The sequence below is a fragment of the Psammomys obesus genome, unplaced genomic scaffold, assembly GCF_907164565.1.
Source record: "Psammomys obesus unplaced genomic scaffold, mPsaObe1.curated_primary_1811, whole genome shotgun sequence".
In the NCBI taxonomy this organism is placed as follows: Eukaryota; Metazoa; Chordata; class Mammalia; order Rodentia; family Muridae; genus Psammomys; species Psammomys obesus.
Genome location: NW_026592481.1, coordinates 4820578 through 4843337, shown reverse-complemented (window position 1 = coordinate 4843337; position 22760 = coordinate 4820578). Strand labels below are relative to the sequence as shown.

Here is a 22760-nt window from a genome sequence, read left to right as displayed (position 1 = left end):
TCATAGCTGCTTATTATCAGGGTATCATACAGTTTCAGTAGATTGTGAGGAAACACAAGTGTGCTGTTTATTTCAGCAACTGGGCTGGATAGTTTTATGAGAGGCTTGGAAATTCATTTGATCAGTTCTTGATTAAGGTTTGTGGCTTGATCCAATCCTGATATTCAATCAGATTGTTGAAATGGATGGAAATCATGTTATGTCAGACTTTAAGAGACTAAGTTGGTTTGTGGAAATGAGCAAATAAGTATGTACTAACTATGGCCTCTGTGCCTGAGAACTTTAAAACAGAATCCTTTTGGATTAAGAGACAAGAGCACAGTGTGTATAGCCTGTAGTGTGGATTGTACAGGATCTGCAGTTGAAAATATGCTGTACATCAGTGTCATCGGTTATTTGTGGTTGAATCACATCTCATTTGATGTAGCTAGATTCAAACTGACCCATATAAGGTACAGACATTTACCCAACAGGCCCTCCTTTCCTCTTTACAACAGAGCCCCCCTTTTAGACTCAGCCTGATCCTAATGCTGCCAGTTTTCCATCAGAGTACTCTATTACACTAAATGATCTTAGAGGAGGCAAAAAGAATGTTATTCTTGAAGAAACCATATAGGTGAATTGCAGTAGTCTTTGAGAAGGTTAAGAACTGAACTGTAGAAACTGGGATTCATTTTTAAGGCAGGCTCTGATGTACATTTTCCCTAACCTTTTCCCATGAACTAAAAGGAAGATTAAAATTCCTACAGAAGGAAAATGGCCTTGGAGAAATATCTTGAGACTGATGGATTTATTTCATGTGTGACTTAAAATAGTTTGGGTTTCTAATAAAATAGTTTGGGTTTCTGTATTTCTAATGAATTCCGGTTACGCTACTTTTCTTCAGCTTTATATGGCCTTGCCTACAGACAGAAATAAACTAATTGCTACCATAACAGTTTTTCTATCTTTCTTTGTTAAATCTATGAAATGACACATTTTAAACAAAGGAGAATCAAGAGGCGGATGGATGCAGCTTTTCTGGGGTTGTTTCTTTGGTCCCAAGGGTCATATTTGGGATTAAGCTCTATTTCTGGGATGTGAGCCTGGGCAAGTCTTATTGGTTTTTTTGGTTTCTCATTCTTCTAGGATTAATAATGCCACTTAGGCCAGTTGTAAAGTTATTTGAAAAACAAACAGACAAACAAAAAAACAATGTGTGAAGTCAGTGAAATGAGGTTTCCTGTCCTCATAAACTTCAGCCCATGGTGAGATGGTACAGAAGCGAGAATGGAGGACCTTTGGTCATTTGGCGTACTCTGGAGTCTAGAAGAAAACAGTGAACATCTGCAAAGGACCATGTTGGTGGGGGCATATCTTGCAATATGTTTGCAGTGAACATTCTGGTCACAGCAGGGGTCCCCCTCAGGAATCCCCTGGAGGGATGCCAGATTCACAGATGTTTGGCTGAAGTACTTGCTATGACTGTGCCTTTTGCCTTCTGAATTCCTCTTTGTGAGTTTCTGAAATGCTGTATGTGGACAGGCAGGCATAATTAAGATTTTTGTGTGTGGCTTATTTTTTTTCTCACTCTTATTCTAGAAAATGCCAGACAGAGACAGGAGGGTATTGTGAGCAATTCCATCATGTACTTCACAGAGGAGCCCCCTGAGCTGCCAGCCAACAGCCCGCATCCACTGAAGCTGAGACGCATTCTGAACCTGAGCCCTTTCACTGTCACAGACCACACCCCCATGGAGACAGTGGTGGACATCTTTCGGAAACTGGGGCTCCGGCAATGCCTCGTGACACGGAGTGGGTGAGTAGCCTGACAAGGGAAGAGAAAATGTGTACTGTGGCCAGACTTAATGTGTCTGCCCTTAAAAATACACTGGAGTAGGCCATCCAGGACAGAGGCTACCACTAAACTGAGTCGAATGTATTGAGAAAGAAATGTACAAGAAGCTTGGGAACTTGGAGCAGAGGTGGGACCAGTGGTTCTAGGCTAGACTATGGGCTTGGTTCAGTCTGAAGGTTGAGTCAAAGGTTAGAGCTAAAGAATAGCTTGTTTCTTCTGCCATTTGACATCTGGCCTAGGGAGAATGCATAACTAGTTCTGCTAGTCCATGATATAAATGCTACTCAAAATCATAGTACTATGACAAAAGGAGCAGCAATTAATACACTAATTATGGGGAAAATAGATTTAGTGCACAATTTTCAAAACTTTCATCAGAACTACATCATTTTAGAAGGATGGGAACCTAAAACCCACAGTAAGTTTGTATATTTTACATAGACTGAATTATTGGGAAATACACAAATATGACAACAAACACTTTATTTTCCCTTGGAGGAAAAAAAAAAAACTGATGTCAGTAAAGTGGACACATGAAGGGCTGTTGCTCTAAGGAGAGAATGGGAATTTATCACAGCAAGCAGGATGGGTGTGGCTCCTAACTCTTACATGAGGGCAGTGCATGTGTGTGTGTGTAACTGTGTATGTGTGTGGGGGGGTTTGTTTGGCTGGGAATAACGTTCTTTGCTCACCTACATTATCATTGATGTTATTACCCAAAAGCATATGCTACATCTATGGTTTTCTCAGACTGATCCCTAATATATCATTGTGTTTGAAAAAAAATGACACCTTTGTTACACAAATAGTATTAGAAAACTTAGGAATTTGGTAAATCCATGGCATAATCTCTGAAACTTTTGCTTTGTGTTGTCATAGGCCAGGGAATGAACAACACAAATATCAAATTGCCATGATAATGCCTGAAGTGTAATTCTCTGAGGGCCATTCTTCAGGTCAAGGGTTGTGGTCCAAGTTCCATATCCTCAGAAGACAGGATAGAAAAAATTGCTGGAAGCCAGGTCATTTACTCACTGTACTCCTTGGTTGGAAGTTCGAGAGAAGAGATGTTGTATATATGATACCAAACATAGTTTAGGTCTCTGTTGAACCCAGAGGTTGAACTGTTTAACATAGTCTACAATTCTAGAACCAAAGTACTGTAGTTTAACCCAGTAGTCCTCAACAAGGATATTTTTTTAATTCCCTGCTAGATCTGGAGACACAACCAGAGGAAGTGGTGCTATATACTTGTGTTGTGGGTAGAGATTGATGGTGCTGCTAAATAGTCTACAATGTACAACACATTTCCTGCAACAAAATCACAAATTTGACTTAAAATCAAACATCACGCTAGTGTCATAGTAGAAGGACCCTAAGTTGAATATTGTTTCTAAGAACGGAATCTTTCATTGCAGAGTAATACTCCATTGTGTAGAGGTACTACAATTTCTGCATCCATTCTTCAGTAGAAGGGCATCTGGGCTGTTTCTAGATTCTGGCTATTACAGATAAAGCTGCTATAAACATGGTTGAGCAAATGTCTTTATTGTGTAGTTGAGCCTCTTTTGGATATATGCCTAGGAGTGGTATAGCTGGATCTTGAGGAAGCGCTATTCCTAGTTGTCTGAGGAAGCACCAGATTGATTTCCAGAGTAGTTGTACAAGTTTACATTCCCACCAGCGGTGTAGGAGGGTTCCCCTTTCTCCACATCCTCTCCAGCATGTGTTGTCCCTTGAGTTTTTCATCTTGGCCATTCTGATGGGTGTAAAGTGAAATCTCAGGGTCATTTCGATTTGCATTTCCCTAATGGCTAAAGACGTTGAACATTTCTTTAAGTGTTTCTCTGCCGTTCGATATTCGTCTACAGAGCGTTCTCTGTTTAACTCTGTTCCCCATTTTTTATTTGGATTACTTGGTTTGCTGCTTTTCAGCTTCTTTAGTTTTTTATATATACTGGATATTAGCCCTCTGTCAGATACACAATGGAGAATTACTCTGCAATGAAAAATAAGGAAATCATGAAATTTGCAGGTAAATGGTGGGACCTGGAAAGGATCATCCTGAGTGAGCTGTCCCAGAAGCAGAAAGACACACATGGTATATACTCACTCATATAGACATATAACATAGGATAAACCTAGTAAAATCTGTACATCTAAAGAAACTAATCAAGAGAGAGGACCCTGACTAAAACGTCCAATCCCAATTCCTAAAGGCAAAGAGGATGGACATCAGAAGAAGAAGAAAACAGAAAACAACCTAGGAACCTGCCACAGAGGGCCTCTGAAAGGCTCTGCCCTGCAGACTATCAAAGCAGATGCTGAGACTTATGGCCAACTCTTGGCAGAGTGCATGGAATATTATGTAGGAAGTGGTAAATAGTAAGAGCTGGAGAGGACAGGAAACCCCCAAGGAGAGCAACAGAACCAGAAAATTTGAACACAGCGGTCTTCCCAGAGACTCATACTCCGACCAAGTACCATGCATGGAGATAACCTAGAACCCTTGCACAGATGTAGCCCATGGCAGTTTAGTGTCCAAGTGGGTTCCATAGTAATAGGAACAGAGACTGTCTCTGACATGAACTGATTGGCCTGCTTTTTAATTACCTCCCCCTGAGGGGCGAGCAGCCTTACCAGGCCACAGAAGATGATAATGCAGCCACTTCTGATGAGAACTGATAGATTAATATCAGAAGGAAGGAGAGGAGGACCTCACCTATCAGTGGACTTGGGGAGGGGCATGTATGAAGAAGGAGGAGGGTGGGTGGGATCAGGAGAGGAGGAGGTAGGGGCTTATGGGGGGATACAAAGTGAATAAAGTGTAATTAATAAAATAAAATAAAATTTAAAAAAAGAAAAAAAAAGAACGGAATCTTACTCCTTTGGCTGCCTTCCTCATAAACTAGACATAGGGGCATAGACTCTGCAGGTTTTCAGTGTGCACATTTACTTGCTAAATTTCTAATTGGCAGTACAGGTTTCTCCTTTGTTCTAACTGAGGCTACAGATCACACTACCCATGAATTGTAGAGGTACTCTCTACTTTCTCACACTTGAAGGTACATCAGAATGCCCTCCCTAGAGCAAGAACCCTCAGGTGAAACCCTTTTTTATATTTCCCACACCAGAACTTCTGGTCCCTGGGGTCTTGGGTAAGGCCTGGGAAAGTGACTTTTTAACAAGCTCCTGGGGATCCCACTTTGAGAACTGCTGAAATGAATATCTGCACTTGGGTTTCTAGCATGGAATAAATACCACAATGATTGCTCAGGCCATCTCAAGTGTATAGCAGTTTCTCCTTTCCTCTAAAATAGTCTGATGTCAGTTATCATTGGAATTTCCAGTTCAGTCAGGAAATTCTGCCCCCAATGCCCACTTACACCTCATGGAACCCCATGAGGTTTTCCTGTGAAGATCTGGGTGCTGAAATTGGCTCTGAATGTTCTAAGAGAAAACAACTCTCCCTCTTTCTCTGGCTCTACATGTTTTAAACAAATACAGATGCTGATATGTTAGTGCTGGCAAAGGATTCTTGTTTGTGGGGCCTTTCATCTTCTTCTCCTTGGGCTTTCAGCCAGGGCAGGCCTGGCTCAAGCCAGCTCATGGTTTTGACGCATTCCATTGCCATGTGCCTTCCCTGCTCTAATGCATAAGAGTTTGAGTCTGTATCTTGACCTGACTGCAGACTATCTCTAGGCCTGTGGCCCAGAGTAATCATAAAACCAGAGTAGAAACCAGAGCTGCTTTGTACACACAGTGATGGAATCTAAGAAGCTTTCGGGTACTAAGATCAAATTTGAGTCAATGTTTTGTTTTGTTTTGTTTTGTTTTGTTTTGTTTTTTTCTCTAGAGATTCTAGAAAGTGAAAACAAATATGGCTGATTGTATCAGGTTCCCCCCCTTTTTATAGAGATCTTCTATTTTTTTAATTTTAATTTTTTATATTAATTAGTTTATTCACTCTGTATCCCAGCTGTAGCCCCTTCCCAATCCCACCCTCCTTTCCTCATCTCCTCCCATGCCCCTCTCCAAGGCCACTGATAGGGGAGGTCCTATCTGACTCTAGCCTATCAGGTCTCATCAAGACTGTCTGCATTGTCTTCCTCTGTGGCTTGGTAAGGCTGCTCTCCCATCAGGGGTAGGTGATCAAAGAGCAAGCCACTGAGTTCATGTCAGAGACAGCCCCTTTTCTTCTTACTACTGAACCCACTTGGAGACTGAGCAACCATGGGCTACATCTGTGCGGGGGTTCTGGGTTATCTCCATGATTGGTCCTTGGTTGGAGTATCAGTCTCAGAAAAGACCTCTTTGCCAGATTTTTTGGTTCTGTTGGTCTCCTTGTGGAGCTCCTGTCACCTTCAGGTCTTTCTATCTCTCCATTCTTTCATAAGATTCCCTGCACTCTACTCAAAGTTTGGCTATGAGTCTCAGTATCTGTTTTGATACTGTATTGGGTAGAGTCTTTCAGAGGCCCTTTGTGGAAACAGGGAACAGGACAGGGGACTTATTCTTGTTGGGTGACCCACAGGGGTCTGAGAAGCATAGCTGCCTCAGAAGACCCAAGCTGCCCCAGTCTTCATTTTAGGTCATTTTTCATAGATCTGACCATTGGCAATTCACTGGATTTTCATGGAATGCTTCCCAAAGAAGCTGGCCTTTCAAACACTCCATTAAAATCAAACAAGACATTTACTGCCACTAATGAAGTCTGCTGAGTTTGATTTTTCCTCCTTCTGGGTTGATGTTTTGCTGTTGTAGGTCAGGACATAATTTATGCTCAAACCCAAGACAGATCTAGAATTTATGTTTTCTCGGTACTGCTGGAACCAATCTAACTTGCAGACTTTATAGTCACCAAATTTATGAAGAGGATTTCTGAACTACAAATGCTTGATTTTTGTTGTGGTGGTGGTAAGGAGACTGCTCTCACTAAATTGCCCAGGCTGGCCCTGAGTTTCTGGGCCCATGTGATCCTATTTCCTCAGCCTCCCATGAGCTGGGACTACAGGAACATTATACTACATGTGGCTATAGTAGATCTTTGGATTCTATTTCTAGGGTAAAGTTAATAAAATAAGGCCCAGACTGCATAGATACATGAAATTTGTGTGATAATGGCCATTTTTGTATTTTTATTTTTTGACAAAGAGATATCAGAACAGTCAGTGTTTTTACCTAGCATCCATTTTGAATGAGAACTGGAGGAGGCTTAAGGGTGTTTTTTAAACAGAAGGTTGTGGTGCATCACTTACTGTGTGCACAAGGCCCTGGTTCCATGCACAGTACCACACCAAAAAAGTGTTAAAAATAAAAGTCTTCTGGGCCAAATATCTCTAGCCTGAAATTCCATGTACTCAGGAGGCTAAGATAGGAAAATGGCAAATTCAAGGCTGCCTAGGCTGCTTAGTGAGTTCAAGATCAGGTTTGAGCAACTCAGTGAGACCCTATCTCAAAAGAAAAAAAATATATGCTTTAGCAGGTTGGGACCATGATTCTGTGATATAGTGCTTACCTTTCATGTATAAGGCCCTATGTTGAATCCTAAGCACCGCACACAAAAAGCTAAGGAACTTGCCATCTCCTAAGGAATATGGATAGAATCCAATTTAAGTGGTATCAAACAAGGCAGGTGGTCCAGGGGCAGTTATTATGATCTGTGTTTTCAAGTAAAACGTATATTGAAGAAGATGAGTGAGCTGATTAAGCTGCAGCATTTACATATTGAGAATGGTTAACTGTGGGGCCCTTGGCAACATCAAGATCACTTACAGATACTCTGTCGCTGTGAACTGAACCTGCTCAGATTAAGTTTTTCATCATGGTTTGCTTAGTGGCATATTATCACTATAAGCTATGATCTTCTTAACTATTTTTGTTAATTTTGAAAGAGCACCAAATTCCTAACACTTACTTTTCTACTTCTATCTACTGGTCCCTTGCACTAGAATTCTTTCACCTGTCCTTTATTCCCATCACCACATTTTAGCATCTGAATGAAGAAATGGACTTTGTATAAATCCATGTGGGTCTGCTTTTATTTTTATCATTCATTTTTCTTTTACATACATCATTATTATCATTATCATCACTATTATTATTGTGTGTGATTATTATTATTGTATGTGAACGTGTATATGATATATTTGTGAGTGTGAGTAGGGATACATGTGTGCCATAGCTCAAGTGTAGATGCCAGAGGGCAACTTTTAAATATTTTTTACTTTATACTTTTTATTTTTTATAATTTATTCACTTTATATTCTGATTGTAGCCCCATCCCTCATTTCCTCCTGGTCCCACCTTCCCTCCCTCTGTCCCCTCCCTAGTCCACTGAAAGAGGGAGTCCTCCTCCCCTGCTATGTGACCCTAGATTATCAAGTCTCATCATGACTGCCTGGATTCTCTTTCTCTGTGGACTGGCCCACATCATTAGGGGGGAATGATTAAAGAGCAAGCAACCTAGATCATGACAGTGATAGCCCCTGCTACCCTTACTAGAGAACCCACATGTAGACTGAGCTCCTAAGGGCTACATCTGAGTAGAGGAGTGGGTCTAGTTCCTCTCCATGGATGGCCCTTGGTTGGGACATCAGTCTCTGCAGGTCCCCATAAATCCAGAGTTTTTTGGTTTTGTTGGTCTCCTTGTGGAGCTAAGAGGACAGCTTTTGAGAGTTGTTTTCCTCATTGCATCTTATTTGAGGCAGAGTCTTTCTTGTTTCTTTCCTACTGTGTACTTCAGACGAGCTTCTCTATAAGTATCCAGGTAGTTCTCCTCTGTGTCTTTCATCTTGCTGTAGAAATACAAAAAGATTACAGGATTACAGGTACATGCTACTGCATCCTGATTTTTTTTCCACTTAGGTTCTAGAAATTAAGCCCTGGTCTTAGCCTTGCATAACAAGTACTTTTACTTACAAAGTCATCTTGCTCTCTCTCTGTAAAACCTTATTGAGATAATTCCATAACCTGAAATCCACCAATTTTAAAATGTATAATTAGGTAGTTCTATTAGAAAAAGACTTTTGTATCCATAATCACCATCAAGGTCAAAACATTTCCATTACTTCAGCTGTCCTAGTCTTGGGCATTTTAAGTGGTATCAACCAAGGCAGGTGGTCCTACTCTCTTAACTCTGAGGATATGTCATATTGTGGTTGTCATATACTCTGTGCCCTGTGATTGGCTTGTGCCACTTGGTATTGTATTTTCAAGATTCATCTATGTTTATGTTTATTCATGCTGTTTATGACAAAATAACTTGTCTTTGTATGGATCAGCCACAGTTTGTCTATTCATTCTTGTATTGATAGACATTTGGCCTGTTTCCAGTTAGTATTATTGTGGAAAAGATTAGTATATAAGTTGTGAAGCTGGCATGTTTTCAGTTTTCTTGGGTAGCTAACCAAGAATAGGATTGTTTAGTCATATGGTCACTCATTTAATTAAATTAGTCCTTCCCTTCTCACTTTTAGTTTGGACAGTGGTTCTCAATGAGGAGTAACATTGGGTAGTATCTGAGAAAATTTTGATTGCCACAGTTTGTGTGTGTGTGTGTGTGTGTGTGTGTGTGTGTGTGTGTGTGTGTGTATGTGTGTGTAGGCAAGTCAAGCAACAGTGCTGCTTAGCAAGTAATGTACAGGACAGGACACTCCACTAGTATCAAAGTGGAGAAGTCATGAGTAAAGCCTTTATGGGGTGCAGAAAAGTAAAGAGTGTCATATATATCAAGGTTAGAACTCACTTGGCTACTGTTATGAAAGAGATATCCTCACTGAACAGTCCCAACTGACTTTAAATATTGACATTTTGCAGCATTAAATCTCTTTGCTAGTTCTGTACCCTTGAAGTTAGCATCGGCAGAATGAGAACAAACTGTATCTGATTCCAAAGGGAAAACTGTCTTTCTTACCTGGGGTCTCCAAACTTCTGATATAACTCAGGGCTCTGGAGTATTATTATCAGTAGCCACATATGACTATGAAGCTCCAAGGACAATATTGAGGACTCAGTGATATTTCTGCTGGACCGCAGTGATCGACCAAATACTGGGTAATAGTGCCACTAGGAAAATCATTACTTCTCATTGGATGAGTACAGTGGTCCTTATTAGGTCAGTCCAGCCCCAATCAGCTGACATAAATCAACTTGGAAAAGCAATTTTCATGAGTTACTAATTGAACCCAGGCCCATTCCTATGGTAGAAGCCCAGAGTACCTTACTTCCCTTGGCAGTGGTCACACTTGCAGATGGGTTCCCAGAAGAAGCAAGCATTTCATTACAAGAAGAGTGGCAATATTTGGTTCCTTCAGGTTGTTTTAGGACTAGGCCAATATATGGGGAGACCACTATATTCACTTAACCCAGTTCTACATATTGTAAAGATTTAGAATTTCACATGATATGGAATGGGAAGTATTCAGAGGGAATTTCGTTATCACAACTGTCCAACACAGAGAGTTGAAGACTGAATTGTCTCCCTGTAAATTTCTATAGTGAAGCCTAACCCTAATGTCTTGGTTGTTGGGGGGATGGGAACAGATGATGTTGAGCCTTAAGTTAAATGAGGACATTTAGGTAGATCCTTAACCCAACAGGACTAATGTCCCTAAAAAAAAAAAAAAAAGAGGAAGAATGAATCCCAGGAGTATCTATACATATAGAGAAGACCATATGATAACACAACAAGAGCATAGTGATGCCCATCTGTCATCCTAAGAGATAATTCTTGGGGAAACTGGCCCTGAAAGCACCTTGATCTTACACTTTAATTCAACCATGACATCTGTGGCCTTTTGTTACAGCAGTATAGGTGGTCTGATGCCAAGATTGAAACTCAGCTTGGCAGATTGGGCAGAGCAGTGCTTTTGTTCCATGATACAACTTTAATTCAATTTTACTGCACTGTACATATATTTTGCTGGATGTGTAGGCATATGCTTGGTAATCCCAACACACAGGAACCTGAGTTAGAAGAATTGCCTTAAGCATGAGGTAAGTCAAGTCTACATATCAAAACCCAAGACCCTGTCGTGTGTGTGTGTGTGTGTGTGTGTGTGTGTGTGTGTGTGTGTGTGTGTACACATATATAAAGATGACCAAAATCAAGGAGCCCTAAGTAGCTTGAGTTACATTCACAGTTCCTGGCTCTATACTCATTCAAGTACCCACCCTTTAGTTGTTATCTAGAATGATTTTATAGGAACCTCTGGATGCTTTTCTCACTCTTAATGATGCTCCTGTGACACAGAGGATAAGGAACAGTATTTATTCACTTTCTTAATGTGATAGATGAGGAAACTAACACTAGAAAGATACAACATTTCCTAGATTACTTACAAGCTGATGTGGTCAGAAACAGCCTGATCTGTTCACCAGCTGTAGTTGACATAGCTACTCCTTGGATACATGCAGCTTTCTTCATATTAACTACTGGGTGGTATAACTTGAATTGGCCTAATAAAGCCTGAGTTAAATGGCAATGTGTTGTATCTGTGCTTTCTTATGTTTCTATATGTCATCACTTTACACATTTCCATTAGTAAAGGCCTATCATGTTTATTGCTTCATAATTCTGAGGCTGCTGTGGCTGGCTTCCCACCTCCACCTCCTTTACTTTCAGTTTGATGGAGATGGAGTGAACAATAATTTTCATACTTATTTGGTACTGGATTTTTTTCCAAAGAAGTTGTTCACATCCTCTTTATAGAAAAATTCACTTCATCAAGGGAGCATGATTTGGTCCCACTGACTTATTAAATATCTAATAAAAGAATGAAGGCAAGGTTGGTGTGAATGTTCAAATGAGCAAAGTATCATCCAAGGAGCCCTACTTATCTTCTAGTCTCTGTGAAAAATACACCCTAAGTTTGCACAGTTCAGGTAACCCTGTAAGAACAACCCTGAGAAACTTACTCCTGACTGATCTGGTAAAGTGGCTTCTATGCAGTTGTGAGTTTATATCTCCAATACAAACATTTTATCTCCAATAAGAGCTGGATGTGGTATTGCATGTCTGCAACCCCAGCATTGAGGAGTAGACAGATCAGAAAGCCAGAAGATTCCTAAAGCTCATTGTTGCCAGTCTAGCTGAATCAGTGGGCCCTAGGTTCAATGAAAGACAGTCATAAAAAGAGGTGACCAGGCATGTGATGGTAAAGGCCTGTAATTCCAGCAATCAAGGAAGCAGAGGCAGGCAGATCTCTGTGAGTTAAAGGCCAGCCTGGTCTTCAAAGCAAGTCCAAGACAACCAAGGCTACACAGAGAGACTTTGTCTCAAAAAACAACAACAAAAAAATGTGGTTAGCAATAGAGGACAACCCATAAGTTGACCTCTGGCCTTGACATACCCATGTACACGAACAAGTACATATACTACATGTATGCATTTGCATGTGCGTGCATACACAGACAGACAGACAGACACCCAGACACCCAGACCCAGACTCTAGAAATTGTCACTTTTTTTACATTGAAAAGAGTGGAATTTTGGAAGAGGAGATGATGTGTGTATTTAGTCAGTAGTTTATCTTGTACTTTATCCAGTTACACAAAATTTAAAGAAGAGTAATTTTTTTTATTCAGTCTTACTTTATATCGCAGACTTGCTGGATCTTTCTATGTAGGCTCAGCTAACCCCAAACATCTATTATATGTCTATCATATATGTATATGTATATCATCTATTATATGTCTATTATATATCATCTATTATATGTCTAGTATCCACATATAAGTGAGTATGTACCATGTGTGTCTTTCTGCTTCTGGGATACCTCACTCAAGATGGTCTCTTTTAGAACCCACCATTTGCCTTCAAATTTCATGATTTCCTGGTATTTAATTGCTGAGTAGTATTCCATTGTGTAAATGTACCACAATTTCTGTACCACATTCCTCCGTTGAGGGACATCTGGGTTGTTGCCAGGTTCTGGCTATTACGAATAAAGCTGCTATGAAAATGGTTAAGCAAATGTCCTTGTTGTGTACTTTAGCATATTTTAGATATATGCTTAGGAGTGGTATAGCTGGATCTTGAGGAAGCACTATTCCTAATTGTCTGAGAAAGCATCAGATTGATTTCCAAAGTGGTTGTACAAATTTGTATTCCCACCAGCAATGGAGTATTGTTCCCCTTTCTTCATATTCTCTCCAGTATATGTTGTCACTTGAGTTTTTGATCTTAGCCATTCTGATGGGTGTAAGGTAAAATCTCAGGGTCGTTTTGATTTGCATCTCCCTGATAACAAAAGACAGTGAGCATTTCTTTAAGTGTTACTCTACCATTTTATATTCCTCTGCAGAGAATTCTCTATTTAGCTCTGTACCCCATTTTTTAATTGGATTACTTGGGTTTTTGCTTTTTAACTTCTTGAGGTCTTTATATATTCTAGATATTAGCCCTCTGTCAGATATAGGGTTGGTGAAGATCTTTTACCATTCTGTAGGCTGTCATTTTGTTCTGACAACAGTATCCTTTGCTTTGCAGAAGCTTTTCAGTTTCATGAGGTCCCATTTATTGATTGTTGCTCTTAGAGCCTGTACTGTTGGTGTTCTCTTTAGGAAGTTGTCTCCTGTGCCAATGAGTTCTAGGCTCTTCCCTACTTTTTCTTCTAACAGATTTAGTGTGTCTGGTTTTATGTTGAAGTCATTGATCCACTTGCACTTCAGTTTTGTTCAGGGTGATAAATATGGATCTACTTGCATTTTTCTGCTTGTAGATATCCAGTTAGACCAGAATCATTTGTTGAAGATGCTGTCTTTTTTCTATTGTATGGTTTTGGCCTCTTTGTCAAAAGTTAAGTATCCGTAGGTATGTGGATTTATTTTTCTTAACAGTTGGGATGTTGAGGTAGGAAGATTAAAAGTTTGAATCTAATTTGGACTAATAGTTCCAAGTATAGGCTGTACAGGGAAACTCTGTATCAAAACATACAAGCAAAGAAAGAAAGAAAGACCCATTTTCTTTACCTGTTACATCCTATGCAAGAACAGAATCTTTATCAGTCATTCAGGGACCCATGTCTTTGAATCTAGTGGTTTATGAATCTAACAGCTTATGAATATAGTTACATATTTATTCTACACATCAGAGTCCTTCCTTGGTCCTCTTGTTTATAGATGCCAGAAGAGTGGAACAGAGGAGACCTGCATAGAAGAACTGAGGGAAACACCTGTCACCATTGTACATAGGCCATTTGGCTGGATTTCTCACTTGGTCCTGCCCAATTATAAGAGAAGCTAGGAAACTTTGCCTGTCACTGAGCCTGGTGATGAGTCTTTTCTGTCAAGCTGACTTCTTTTTTCTGTTTTGTTTCCATTCCAGGAGACTTCTTGGGATCATCACAAAAAAGGATGTTCTGAGACACATGGCCCAGATGGCAAACCAGGACCCTGAATCCATCATGTTTAATTAGCAATAAAGTGGCAATTATTTTGAAAAGACCAATAACTATATAATTTTTAAGGAAATAATCAAATGATACATTATGATCCTAATGAAAAAAACATATGCTGAAAGCCTTTTTTGAAAGTAGGGGGAGAAGAATAAAACATTTTTTAAATGGCCAAACCATAAATTAGTAGGCATTTTATAGCTTTAACCTCTTACAAGTTCCAAGCTGTATTTCTTAATAAATTTACTAACTGCTTTGGAGGCACGTGGGAGGGTGTAAATGGCATGAGTTATATGAAGACATGAAACACAAGAAACTTTTATGCCTTTGCTCAAGGTTGATATTTGTAATTTTGGAGGAAATGTGAAGCTTTGCATCCAAAAGAGAAAAAGGGGGATCAGCATGATACTGTTTATATACTGGTTCCTAAAAATTTGTTATTATGTTAAGGAATCATACTGAAGATATTGTGCTTACTTTGTTGGAAAAGAAAAGAAAATTAAAGTTGGATACAGTGAAAGCTACAAGAAGACCCAGATGGGTGATCTACTTGTGGCCATCTCATTTCGTGCTTTTGTTCTCAAGTCCATTGTTTTACTTCTTTATCAGTCTGAACCAGTATCAGTGGTACCCACTATAGTGAGCATGAAGAAACCCCATCTATATAGAAGACCGATCATTTGAGACTGGACAGTGAACTTTGGATCACAGAGTGCTATGCGGATGGTTCTCTTATGAAAGGGACATATTTTTATTTTGAGGGGACACCTGCCTCATCACTGATTTGTAACATAAAAGCATCAGCTTCTTTATATAGTTACTTGTGCATTTGATGTATTGATTGATCAATCCAGCACTTTCCATGGATTATTGATTGTGCGCTCCCAGATTGTTGTAGTACATTTTCGTTTCCAAGTAGCATGTGCAATACTCAAAAAACAAAACAAGACAAAACAAACAAGCAAACAAAAAAAACATCTACCCAATGTTTCTACTTAACCTTCTTCTCGGGTCTATCAGATAGAGCCATGATGAGAGTGAGGCATATAAGTTCTCAGTGTGAACTCTTCCAAATGGATTATGAGAGAAATTGTAATTGTTTCTAAATTTGTTCCATTCTCTTCTCTGTATGATATAAAATGTCCAGTTTTAATTCTGAAACATGCATTTTCAAACTAGCACTCACAGCACAGGACAAAGTTACATTTTATATGGCCAATTGGAGCATTGTGTCTCTGTATTTCAACTTAATGATACTGTTATTCTTTTAGTTTTGTACTTCTGTCTTTTCTGCAGGAAAGAATTAATGTTTCATGTCCATTTCATGATCTGTGTGAGATTTATGTCATTTCACTTCATTTGGCCATTTTCACTGAGTAATCATCATTCTTTTCAATCTTCTTGTCTTTGGATGTTGATATATCAGGTACATGTGTGCTTGATTGTATGTAACAGAAAACCCAACTGACTGTGAGTCTAAGTAAAAAACCTGGGAAAAGGTCACTCCAGGACTGTCCCCACACTATTGCCAGGATTCCAAATTCTTCTGGTATTTCATTTTTCACTTTTCTTATCCCCTGTCATTTGGCTTAGAACCTCATACATGTAAAAATATTGCCCAGGTGCCAGGTGTGACGTTGACATTCTGTGTGGAAAGAGGGAGGTCAAGAGAGGAGTAACAATTGGCTGGAATTCTGTCACATGCCCCATCCTCCTAGATGTCAGTGAGTACAGGAAGGGTATCTTAGCTAGACATATTTCTGAATGAAATTTAGATTCTGTTAATAAGGAAGGGGGCTTGGCTTTGGTGAAGGGAATGTGTTTGTCATATTAAAGCCCAACATCATGTTCGTACCATTATCTTTGTTGTTTTTTACTCTCTCATCCTTAACAACCCTTCCAAACATCCCTCCCAACATTCTTATAGCATTTTGGCATCTTACCCTTTCTTTCACATTTAAGAATCCATTTATCAGGCCTAGTAAGAAATTTAATTTTGAATATAGCCTTAACTACAAATGGGTTTCTGTGAATCTTCTCATTGTTACAGGAAATACGTATTCTGGGAAGAAAACATTTTAAGTCAGATCATGCTGACAAGTGTGAAAATTATAGTTCTAAGTATTTTGTTTCTGTAACTAATTGTCTCCCTCTGAAATAACACTAAATAGACACATCAGTGTGAAAATATCTAGGTAGTAGAGGAGATTTTAAGCCTTGGCTAGAGAATGAAGTTCATTGTCTCGTTCCCAGTATGTAAATATTAAGTAGTAGATCCTAATGTTAGGACTGTTATTAGGTTTTGCATGGAACATTTGTAAATGAAGCTGAGTTCTTCTGGACTGTAAATTCTAAGTGTGAAAGATTACTTCATGTGGTTCTCTTCTTTTGCCCAGGTAGCTCCCCTCAGAGCTGGTCTGTAATGGAAGGAGAGTATTAGTTATAACCTGGTCTTCTATAATCCCTGAGTCCCCAAGCCCTGTTTTTCGTTGTTGTTGTTTGTTTTTTCTTGTGTTTGTATGTGTGTGCATGAAATAGTTTAAAAACAATGCATGGCAATGGAAGCAATAGCCAAAGGACAGCAAAACCACATAATTTCCCTCTAATCCATCAAAATTCATGGAGGATGATAAGGGGATAACTTTACTCTAGACCAAAGTTTTCAGGAAAATCTGAAAGCATTGTGTCTTTCTACATGTGCTTACCATGGAGATGCTGAGAAGTCATGGAAATAATTGAAAGTGTTAGTAGACTGAAATAAGCCAGTCTCCTTTTCATTAGCAAATTTATACTCTAATGTGGGGTTAAGGAGCAAAGTTGTGGTCAGACAGGCAGGTTAAGGTCAAGTATGGGGAGTGTGCTGTGGAGACTCCAGGGAGTCCATCTCCTCATGATGTTTTTTTTGTTTTTGTTTGTTTGTTTGTTGTTTTTTTTTGCCATTGAATAAGCTCCCAGGTGAACACACTGCCCTGTTCTTTGTCACTCTTATGAAAGCACCCAGATAGGAACTCTGAGTGAGGGTATTTGCTGTATGCCAGTATAAAGCTTGGTGTGATAAGAACTGCAACAAGGAGGAGAAATAAACAGCTTTTCCAATAATGCTCCTCCTGCTTTCCAGAACCAAAATGTTCAGGCATCTGTAAAATTTTCTGGAGTCTTTCTGATTCCATTCTTAATACTAAAGCAAAACAATAGAAAACGTACAATAAAGCCAATGTGTTTTCTACTGAGGCACACCACCGGTTTCTTGTACTCCCTCTCTGTTACTAAGAAAATGGTTATAAAACACCAAAGAATGGCTACCCCCAAAAGACATGTGGATTTATTCCTGGTGTGTTTCAGTGTGTCTCAGGGGAATGCAGATGTTCCTGTGGCTTTTAGGGACAGGCAAATGTGCCAGAAGGAAATTTTCAAGTATTCAGCCCTCACTGTTCCCAAAAACAGTTCTCTACTCAGCACTTCCCAAAGGCCTTTCCAAGGAGAGTATGTAAACAGATACATTTTGAACCCAATAAAGCACAGAAACTGGAAATTTGAGAATAATTTGTTACATTTAGGTGAGAATGATTTACTTTAAGTTATCATATGAATACTCTGATCAGTATTCATTATCACATGCTGTGCTGGAGATGAGAAACTAACAAAGGAGAACAATGGAATCCCCACATAATCACAATATTCTACCTTTTGGATTTAGGCAGTGGTATATCAGATTCTGCTTCTAACCTTTGAAATGATTTACATGAGTGCAGAGCCAGCATATCTGACTTGGGAAACATTACTCAGATTTCAGTTTGCCAGCATGGTAATAACTATTTGCCATACTATGTGAGCTGGGAATGAGCCCGTGTGTGAGTTTTACGGAATATATTTGTTATTATTTTTAAAAATTGATGCACACAACAGATATTATATGAAAGAGGTTTATTGGATAGAGATGAAGAGATAGAGGGAAAGACAGAGTGAGACATGATTGGGGGAGGGGGATCGCTAATGGAGAGAGAGAATAGAGTAGAAGAGAGATTTAAGTACAAGACACAGCAAGAGAGAGGTAAGGGGCAGGGGTCCTTTTATCCTAGGCGCCTGTGGGCAACGACCAATGATGACATCATAGATTATGAGGCAACCAAGAAGCTGGCTGCCTAAATGCTAATAATACTCACATTTAGTTTTGCCACAACCACATAGTAATGTGTTGTTGTTTTTTTTAAATAAAAAACTGTAAGACTGTGTAAACATTTGTACCTTATTAAAAATGAAATGTTTGAACTCTATATTTTTATTTTTTGATTTATTTTTTAATTGATTACAGTGTATTCACATTGTATCCTATCAGTATTTCCCTCTCTCATTTTCTCCCAATCCCACCCTTCCTTCCTCATCTCCTCCCATGTCTCTCCCCAAGTCCACTTGAGGGGAGGTCCACCTCCCCTTCCCTCTGACCCTAGCCTATCATGTCTCATCAGGATTGGCTGCATTGTCTTCCTCTGTGGCTTGGTAAGGCTGCTCCCCTTCTGGAGGAGGTGATCAGAGAGCCAGCCACTGAGTTCATTAGAGACAGTGTCTATTCCCATGGAACCCACTTGGAAACTGAGTTGCCAAGGGTTACATCTGTGCTGGGGTTCTAGGATATCTCCATGAATTGTCCTTGGTTAGAGTATGAGTCTCAAAAAAGACCCCTTTGCCCAGATTTTTTGGTTCTGTTGCTCTCCTTGTGGAGCTCCTGTCTTCTCCAGGTCTTTCTATCTCCCACTTCTTTCATAAGATTTCCTGCACTTTGCCCAAAGTTTGGCTATGAGTCTTAGTATCTGCTTTGATACCCTGCTGAATAGAGTCTTTCAGAGGCCCTCTGTGATAGGATCCTGTCCCATTTGGAATCAAATAGAAACCCCAGAAATAAACCCACACACCTACTGATACTTGATTTTTGACAAAGAAGCCAAAACCACACAATGGAAAAAAGACAGCATCTTCAACAAATGGTGCTGGTCAAACAGGATATCTCCATGTAGAAAAATGCAACTAGATCCATATTCATCACCATGCACAAAACTAAAGTCCAAATGGATCAATGACCTCAACATAAAACCAGACACACTAAATCTGTTAGAAGAAAAAGTGGGGAAGAGCCTTGAACTCATTGGCAGAGGAGACAACTTCCTGAACAGAACACCAACAGCACACGCTCTAAGAGCAACAATCAATAAATGGGACCTCATGAAACTGAAAAGAACACTGTCATCAGAACAAAATGACAGCCTACAGACTGGAAAAGGATCTTCACTAACCCTATATCTGACAGAGGGCTAATATCCGGAATACGTAAAGAACTAAAAAAGTTAAAAAGCAACAAACTAAGTAATCCAATTTAAAAAATGGGTACAAAGCTAAACAGGGAATTCTCTGTAGAGGCATATAAAATGTCAGAGAAAAAAAGAAATGCTCACTGTCCTTTGTCATCAGGGAGATGCAAATCAAAATGACCCTGAGATTTCACCCTACGACCATCAGAATGACTAAGATCAAAACCACAAGTGACAACACATGCTGGAGAAGATGTGGAGAAAGGGGAACCCTCCTCCATTGCTGGTGGGAATATAAACTTGTACAACCACTTTGGAAATCAATCTGACGCTTTCTCTGACAATTAGAAATAGTGCTACCTCAAGATCCAACTATACCACTCCTAGCCATATATACATAATATCTCAAGTACACAACAAGGATATTTGCTTAACCATGTTCATAGCAGCTTTATTTGTAAAAGCCAGAATCTGGAAATAACCAGATGGAGGAATGGATACAGAAATTGTGGTAAGTTTACACAATGGAATCCTACTCAGCAATTAAAAACCAGGAAATCATGAAATTTACAGGCAAATGGTGGGAACTAGAAAAGATCATCTTGAGTGAGGTATCCAAGAAACAGAAAGACACACATGGTATATACTCACTTATAAGTGAATATTAGCCATATAATAGAGAATAAACATATTAAAATCTGTAAACCTAAAGAAACTAAGCTAGAAGGAGAACCCTGGGTAAGATGAACTCTAATTTTAAAAAGAAAACAAGCACAGTTTTTTGACAAGCATGTTGCAAGTGGAAGAGAGGTCATTTCTCTGCACATTTCTTCCCAACAGACACTCCTGTAACCTCCTCTAATAGTTGCTAACACACCCAGCCATTGTAAAGACCTGCTTTGCAATATTGTTGTGCAGATTGTGATATCAATGTTGTTGGATTGAAAATCCCTTGATCTTGGCAGAGGGGGAAACGACTAAATCAACATTCAGCCTGGGCCTCTGGATAGGGCAGGATCACTTTCCCCATGCCATCTGTGTGCCTGCTGTGTGTTGGAAGCTGTACTAGCTTGGCTTACTGGTCTTTATTTTTAATGCAAGTGGAAATCACAAGGGCTTGCAAATATGTTCTTGCCCACCAGGTTTTTTTTTTTTTTCAATGAAAGCTTGAAAGAAAATTGAAACAGAAAGGAAGGACCAAAGAAATATCTAGGAGAGGTGCTAATTACTATCTGCAGTGAGAGAAGTAGCCTCTGCTTACTACTAGAGAGGAAACCAGTTTGGGAAAGGACATCCTCAACAAAGGACAGACATCAGGTGCAAATGTGCTAAGATGGAAGGGGCTTAGTCCACTGTGGTCCCACCGGGGGAAAATGGCTACAGATATAGTTGAGCCTGGGGCAGGAGTAGAAGCGTTTGAAGTCTGTTTCTTTTTGGAGGGAGAGTACACATTAGTGTATACCTCAGGATCTTAAAGGGCCAGGCAAAGACTCAAGCTTTAAAGGAGTGATGTAATTTGACTTGTGCTGCTCACAGACCATTCTGGATGTTGGATAGTGAGTCTGGAAGTCAGGAGTCTGGCTAGATGAGCAAGGATGGGAAGCTTGCTTCAGTCAAGTTCATGCATAAGGACTGATTGCTATGGAAGAGCCAAGAAACTTCCTGACAGATTGGCTATATTGACTACGACGGGCTAGATAGGATAAGGAGCTCCATATGCATATGGTGATGGGAAAATGTCTGTTGAACTTTCAAGTATAGAGTTCACAGGAATCCATACTGTTAGACATAGAAAGCAGGCCATTGGTGTATCAGTGACACTTAAAGCCAATGCCTAGAAACTTCTTAAGTGTAGTTACATTTTAATAACTTTTCAGTATTGGGAGTACAGAGACTTACATAAATGTGAGGTGCACACAGTACTACACATGAATTTTAGCTCCATCAAGACATGGCTGAATGACATATTCAACCTTATCAAATGTCTTAGAGCAGTGCAGCATTTCCCAACCTGTGGGCCATGGCCCTTTTTGAGGGTGGAATTAATCTTTCACAGGAGTCACATATCAGATATGCTGCATAACAAATATTTACATTATAATTCATAACAGTAGCAAAAGTATAGTTATATAGTAGCAATGGAAATAATTTTATGTTTGGAGTTTACCACAACATGAAGAACTGTAGTAGAAGGTCACATCATTAGGAAGGTTGAGAACCATGTCTTAGAGCTTGGTTCTCCCCATGTCTCATATTAAGACACCATCCTTCACTCATTGCCATGCTTGTAAGAAATAAATATAAGTACTACTGTAAAATCTTGGCTTAGAACATAGCTATGTAAATGTAGCTATTATTCTCTTCCATTATGAAGCCTTCTCATTATCTTTAATTGGAAATTCATTTACTGTTGGCAAAGAACACACACACATATCATTTTGATAATAGTACTTCTTTTTCCAGCTCTTGTTATTAGTTTTACAACAAAACAAAACAAATACGTCCCAACAAACCAACAAAAATCTCCAAATTCACATCTCTTAAGAGTTTCAATTCTGATCACCAACTCCTGGCTTTACCAGACAACAATGCCACTAGTCCTGATGAGACCTGATAGGGTAGGATCAGATAAAAGGGGAGGAGCACCTCTTTTATCGGTGAACTAGGAGAGGAGCATAGGAGGAGAAGAGGGAGGGGGGATTGGGGGGAGATGAGGGAGAGGGCCACAGCTGGGATACAAAGTGAATAAATTGTAATAAATAATTTTAAAAACTTTTTGAAAGTTTCAAAATTATTTCCTTGTCAATTTCAAGTCCATGGGAGGGAAGTTATAGAAAAGAAAATACTTAAAAGAAAAATTCATTTTTCTGCAGCTTTATATTGGCTTGGTGAGAAAATTTGTGAATATTAACTGATCAATTTGAAATTTGGAACAAAATATCATAACACTCAAGAATGTGTATATATTGTTTATTTTCAGACAGTGTAAAACCTAACACTCACTAGATAAAGAAAAAAAAACTCTCCACTGGAGTGTTAATATAGAATTAGGTCTGTTAGAATTCATGGAAGAACAACCTTTGAAGGCCTTAGATATTTCCCTTTAAAACAATGTAGTTAAAAACTAAAAAGTGATAATGAACAAATAGGATTTGTCCCAAAGGTGACAACCCCTCAGCATTACTTCTGGGAACTCAGCCAGACTGACCTCACTATTAAAAG

General features: G+C 39.4%; 1 protein-coding gene across 2 annotated transcripts in view; it reads left to right on the top strand.

Moving 5' to 3' along the window:
* The window catches only part of Clcn4 (chloride voltage-gated channel 4), a 78916-nt gene extending 60407 nt beyond the window's left edge, over positions 1–18509 (top strand). For both annotated transcript variants that reach the window (XM_055613366.1, XM_055613367.1), the window contains 2 exons: positions 1582–1798; positions 14166–18509. In XM_055613366.1, coding sequence (XP_055469341.1) covers positions 1582–1798; positions 14166–14256 — 308 coding nt within the window. In that variant the 3' untranslated portion in view covers positions 14257–18509. The remainder of the gene's footprint in view (positions 1–1581; positions 1799–14165) is intronic.
* Positions 18510–22760: the final 4251 nt, after the last annotated feature.